The following is a 5,839-nucleotide window of genomic DNA, read 5'->3' as shown; positions in this document are numbered from 1 at the left end:
CACACACACCCCACACCCCACACCCCCACCCACACCCACACACAGACAAATATTTACACTCACTTTCTGAGAAAAGTCTGGTGGATAATAATTGCATTGTTGTAAAAAGCAGTCCTAAAAGGTGATGAATTATCAAGACAACATTGCATGCAATTACATTTCATCAACATGTGAATCATTCAGGCAGTGCATCAATATTTTTATGTCGTGTTCACCTGCTGTTGATGCATATAAAACATATGTTAAACAATATTGTTTTAAATTTCGATTGAAGTTTTGCTGACATGCACTGAAAAGCAAGAAGTTTACCTGTAATATATATATGTGCTGTGTTTGCAGTTTATCTATTCTCATGTCTGCAAATTGAGCCAAATCTGGTGGCATAACAAAGCTGTTTCACATGCACCAAGTATTAAGATGATATAAAACAACTCAAAGTACATGCTACAATGACAAGATGATTTATCATACTGGTTTTTTGTCTACTTTTTAGCCTGGCTGTGTATCCTCTCAGGTCACACGAAAAACAGGCAGGAAAGTCTGTATCAACATTTCAGATTATTTAACAATAAGTGATACATCATATCAGTCATTCCATTCAGTTTACTATAAAACTAATGTACCTAGATGGTATACTTGTCTTTGTAGGTTTGTTTTTAACATAAATTTGATTGTGTATAAGTTATATATTTTACAAGCAGTAACAACATGCCAAATTTCTTTTTCCACATATGGTATGATTTTTCCTCATTGAATTCCAGTTTAATTCAATTTGGTGCCGATAGAATGGCCATATATTAAAGAGGCCCAAAGGGTGTGCATTGCTCAATTAGTCTTCTAATAAATGTAAAATGTAGCATACTGTTTGCAAACCAGATCAGCACAACCACCGAGTCATTTCTGTGGCCTGTAAGTTTAACTTGTTTATTTCTTTAAGTTAAAACAGTAGTTGTTTCTAGAACACTATGAGGTCAGCAAGCCCCCCCCCCGCAATGTGCCTGACCAACATCACTCAGTCTATTTTTAGTACCATAGTAACCTTGATCATTTTAAACCCACACATCTACATTACCACGTTAAATTTCAAAAAGAGTAGACATTTGGATACCCAGATAAGGACTGCACACCGGATGGTCTATTTTTAATAATAGTGACCTTGACCTTAGAAAATGTGTAAACCTCTACAGCACATCTACATTTCACATTTCACATTGTATCAGTATGTCAAATTTCAGAAATAGTCTTTCGGTTTCTGAGATATCTTCAGAAACAAAAGTGTTGATGAACTGAAACAGACAGACACAGTGAATACTATTTATAGGCCGCCTGCATCCGATGCCGGGACCTAATAACCTCAAAGGTAAAATCAACCGGGACCTAATAACCTCAAGGGTAAAATCAACCGGGACCTAATAACCTCAAAGGTAAAATCAACCATAATAACTCAAAGGTAAAATCAACTGGGACCTAATAACCTCAAAGGTAAAATCAACTGGAACCTAATAACCTCAAGGGTAAAATCAACCGGGACCTATTAACCTCAAAGGTAAAATCAACCGGGACCTAATAACCTCAAAGGTAAAATGTTTGATTAACAACTATGACCTCATTAAATTAAGAACTTTTTGACCCCTGCAGATCTGAGGAAACTTCATGTGACTTCATGTGGTACTGTTTCGTACATATTTGTACAGTTGTGTAGACAGGTACAATTTTAGGCACTGTTTTGTTCATACGCTGTGTAGACAGGTACAATTTTAGGTCCTGTTTTGTACATATTTGTACAGTTGTGTAGACAGGTACAATTTGAGGTACTGTTTTGTACATATTTGTACAGTTATGTAGACAGGTACAATTTAAATACTGTTTTGTACATACTTGTACAGTTATGTAGACAGGTACAATTTAAGTACTGTTTCGTATATATTTGTACAGTTGTGTAGACAGGTACAATTTAGGTACTGTTTCGTATATATTTGTACAGTTTTGTAGACAGGTACAATTTAGCTAATTTTTCATACATATTTGTACAGTTGTGTAGACAGCTACAATTTTAGGTACTGTTTTGTACATATTTGTACAGTTATGTAGACAGGTACAATTTTAGGCACTGTTATAAATACACTAACTGTACTTGTATAGTTAAGCTCTAAGGTGATCCAGGTTTCATTCCCTTTTCAGTTAATTTCCTCATACTGTACATGGCTAAGTGGAGGCTGAAGATGGACAGGATATGGGATACTGACCAGTAAAGGTGAAAGGAACAAATACCATATTGCTCTATTCATCACCCTGGCTTTCAATGTAACGGACAAGAAAATGCAATTAGAATTTTGGATAATTATTTAAAACATTACAAACACGTCCAAGAAGATTCAGGATTTTACCAAAATGAAATATCAAGTATATTAAACCACCAAGTATGATTAAATAGTATATACACTGGAATATGAATTTTGATTAGGCTCAAAATCAAATACACAGATAGAATAGTCCACCATCAGTAAAGGACAGGAAGGGAGGTGTTCAACTTTCAAAACATTTCATAAATATAGAACTTGACCAGCATACAACTGAGAAGAGGTACAGGTGAGATAACAACATGTTTACAGGTAACCATTCTGTCAGTCCAGACAGGTGAGATTTTGTATACATACCACTCAGTAATGAATGAAATCAGCAACACCAGAGTTATATTTAAATAAATATAAATTACCATGCACTTTGTTTAATACCAAATTCTGCTGTTTTTTGACTGGTCCAATGAAATCACATGACTTGATAGGGATGTTGACCGAATTTGACAATGAGATTAAATCTGCCTTGAACAGATTCTGACTGGTAAACAGATTGGGATAGATTAATTACAAAGTAGATGTAATATTACTGCAGGTCGTAATATGACTGCAGGTGAATCCACACAATGTCAAGCTTATCAACATGTCTTTCAAAACCTTGTCTACTAAACAATATCTCGCAATCTACATTAAGGCACCTATCATTTGTGTCTAGAATTTGTACATTTCTATTAAAACAATTAAAAAAAAAACATTCTAGGTTTTTCATTACTCTTTATTTTACCAACTTATCAAAAGCATATTAACTAAAAATAGCAACAGAAAGGGACCTTAATTCATTCTGACGAAATATGCTCATAGGATATCTAGGATAGATCGCACATAGCATGTTGATAAATTGTACCAGGGAGCCTGTGTTAGCAGTCATCATTTGAAAGTGTCCGTATTTACCCGTATTTCCCTTACTGTTACCTGTGATCTGGATCATGCTAAAGTAATAGAAGATCCCCCCCCCCCCCCATAAAAAAACTATCACCCAAACGTTCAGTGTGTGCTAATGATTTGACAGTATATATCTGAGTATTTAGACTCCATAATCGCATCGTTAACAATATATTTGGTCTTCTCGTCTTACCTGCATGTCTCTTAACAGTTCTTTACATCTGTCCAACACATCTTCGAACGGACACTGGACGGACAACCGGAGTATGTCCACCAGGTATTCATCAATCATCTCTTTCGTATCCACAGCTCCGTGTATGGTGGCCATTCCCTTCATGTCGGGAGGGCTACCATGGCCCCCTATTAAGGCATCGAACACCCGAAGGATGGAATCGAACGCCCTGTTCCTCACCCCCGGGTCTCGGCTTGACAGGCAGTGCACAAATCGCAAAGAATCCTCATCTCGGATTTTCATACGTGAAGGCTCCTCAGCCATATCATCCACTTTGCGGAAACCAGAAGGAAGCTAAAATAGCACAAATAATTACAATTCACGTTAAATTCGACAAAAAAAGACAATAACACTGAAAATGTTGACGCATATTTTCCACAGCATAATAGGATACGATCAGCTGATTTTACCGACACCGGGTTTTTTACTACGTCCTCGATTCAATCGTAAAATTCACGTAGAAGTTCACTGTGAAATAATAATGTTACCTACCTTAAAGCTCGAGCGGGATCTCTTGAAGTAAACACAATAATCATTTATGGTCAAAAGTAATCAATTCCATCTAAAAAAGCTATTATTCCGAGAGATCGGTGATGAAATTCTTCATGCTGACCTGTGCACTTGTGCTCTGCGACCTTGACATGGAAAGGGGGCGTTTCCGACCGATTTCTGGACCAATGAAATTCGCCGCGACGTTCTCTTTCATCAGCACATTGCGATGCTAATACACAGGACAGTAATGGGAGTCTCTGATAGACGGCTTCTGTGGTGTATGTATGATTTGGAGTCATAGTATAAATAAAAATATTCCTTCAAAGGATAAATAGTTATTTGTATGAGATTATTTTAACATGTTGTAAACTGAAAAATATTTTCAATAAGTCTAGTACCTAAATAAGAGTTTCTAGAATTTTCCTGAAATGACATCAAAATTTCAGGAACAGTATTTAAAGAATGATTAGATAAGATGCTTTTATTGACCAAATAAGGGTCCATTTGTTATTGTAATAATGCTCTACAGTGTAGATCTAATTCTTGTTTGTCTGTATTTAAATGCATAATTTTGTTTAATTATTAATATCAGAATATATATTTGTCTATATAATAAAAAGAAACAGCGACAAATAATTTGGATTTAACCCTTTAACCCCTATGTAACTTTAGTAGACTCTTACATGCATTGATCTGGATGAGTCTATATGGTCTACAGTGGTGAAAGGGTTAATGTAGGGAGTCTCATCGCTCTGTGTCAATCTCCAACAAAGAAGAGTTCCAATTTGTTCAGATTTATTCTGACAGGAAGGTTGCCGGCTCATTAAATAATGTATCAAGACGTTATTACGTACCCTTGAACTTAATTCCACCAAAAAATCTCAATTATTAGGATTTGAGGGAACCAAAAACTTCTTGATTTCAACAATATGATAAGGAATAATTTCAAAATATTTTAAAACCCAAGAAGGCCTGCAACCTATAATTAAATTTATTTAGATTATTTGACTTAGGAAAAATCAAATAAGACTTGAAATATTTTTCCGTATCAAATTAGAAAAAAATGGTTTGACTATCTTAACTTGGGTGGATGTTGCGGTATCTGTGATGTAGCATTCAAGTGAGGTGCCACTATAAAAGATGCCGTTGGAAGCACGGTCCCACTACAAACAGAACACAATACATCTCCAGCACACACGCAGGCATACACACATAGGGAGATATTAGCCAGGTGGCATAGGACTAGTAGTTAGCGCCTGATAAGGCAACTCCTGCAAATTCCTCAAAAAATGTATATCCTAATTGAATTAATTGTATATCTATGTACTGTAAAGCGCTTTAGAGTGGCTTATGTTAGCTAGATAGGGCTTACGTTAGCTAGATAGGGCTTATGTTAGCTAGATAGGGCTTACGTTAGCTAGATAGATATCAAATGTTGTATATTATTATTATTATTAACTGTAAAGCTCAAATGGCCTGCCTCAGTCTTAATGATTCTATTTAAAAGTTGAAAAAGTTTTTATTACCTGGTAATATATCCAAAACAAATGCATGTTACTTTGAAATATTTAAAATTTGGATATAAAACAGATTGAATGCAAAGTTGTAAATGTTGTTAACTTTCCACCATTTTGAAGCTGAAGGTCACAAGTTTACTATGATCTCCCAATGTGATTTTGTGCCAAAATGCAGATTTGACATGTCTCTTCTATTTTTAAATTCCTATAAACTGAGTAAGGCTTCATTTGGAAGCATTACCTTCAAATTAAAATACATGTATGCAATGAAGACAATAATCAGAATAAATAAAAAGAGGGTATTCAAGCCTATGATTTCCTTAAGTGGTATTTACGTTATATTTTTCTTTTAGTTAAAA

General features: G+C 35.2%; 1 protein-coding gene across 1 annotated transcript in view; it reads right to left on the bottom strand.

Moving 5' to 3' along the window:
- LOC110449805 (sestrin-1-like) overlaps window positions 1-4,111 on the bottom strand; it is an 80,591-nt gene extending 76,480 nt beyond the window's left edge. The window contains exons 1-2 of the mRNA XM_021496895.1: window positions 3,964-4,111; window positions 3,433-3,765 (exon numbers count right to left, since the gene is read on the bottom strand). Coding sequence (XP_021352570.1) covers window positions 3,433-3,735 — 303 coding nt within the window. The 5' untranslated portion in view covers window positions 3,736-3,765; window positions 3,964-4,111. The remainder of the gene's footprint in view (window positions 1-3,432; window positions 3,766-3,963) is intronic.
- Between the last annotated feature and the right edge of the window lie 1,728 nt (window positions 4,112-5,839).

The sequence above is a fragment of the Mizuhopecten yessoensis genome, unplaced genomic scaffold (assembly GCF_002113885.1).
Source record: "Mizuhopecten yessoensis strain PY_sf001 unplaced genomic scaffold, ASM211388v2 scaffold4823, whole genome shotgun sequence".
In the NCBI taxonomy this organism is placed as follows: Eukaryota; Metazoa; Mollusca; class Bivalvia; order Pectinida; family Pectinidae; genus Mizuhopecten; species Mizuhopecten yessoensis.
This window is presented reverse-complemented; position numbering and strand designations above follow the sequence as displayed.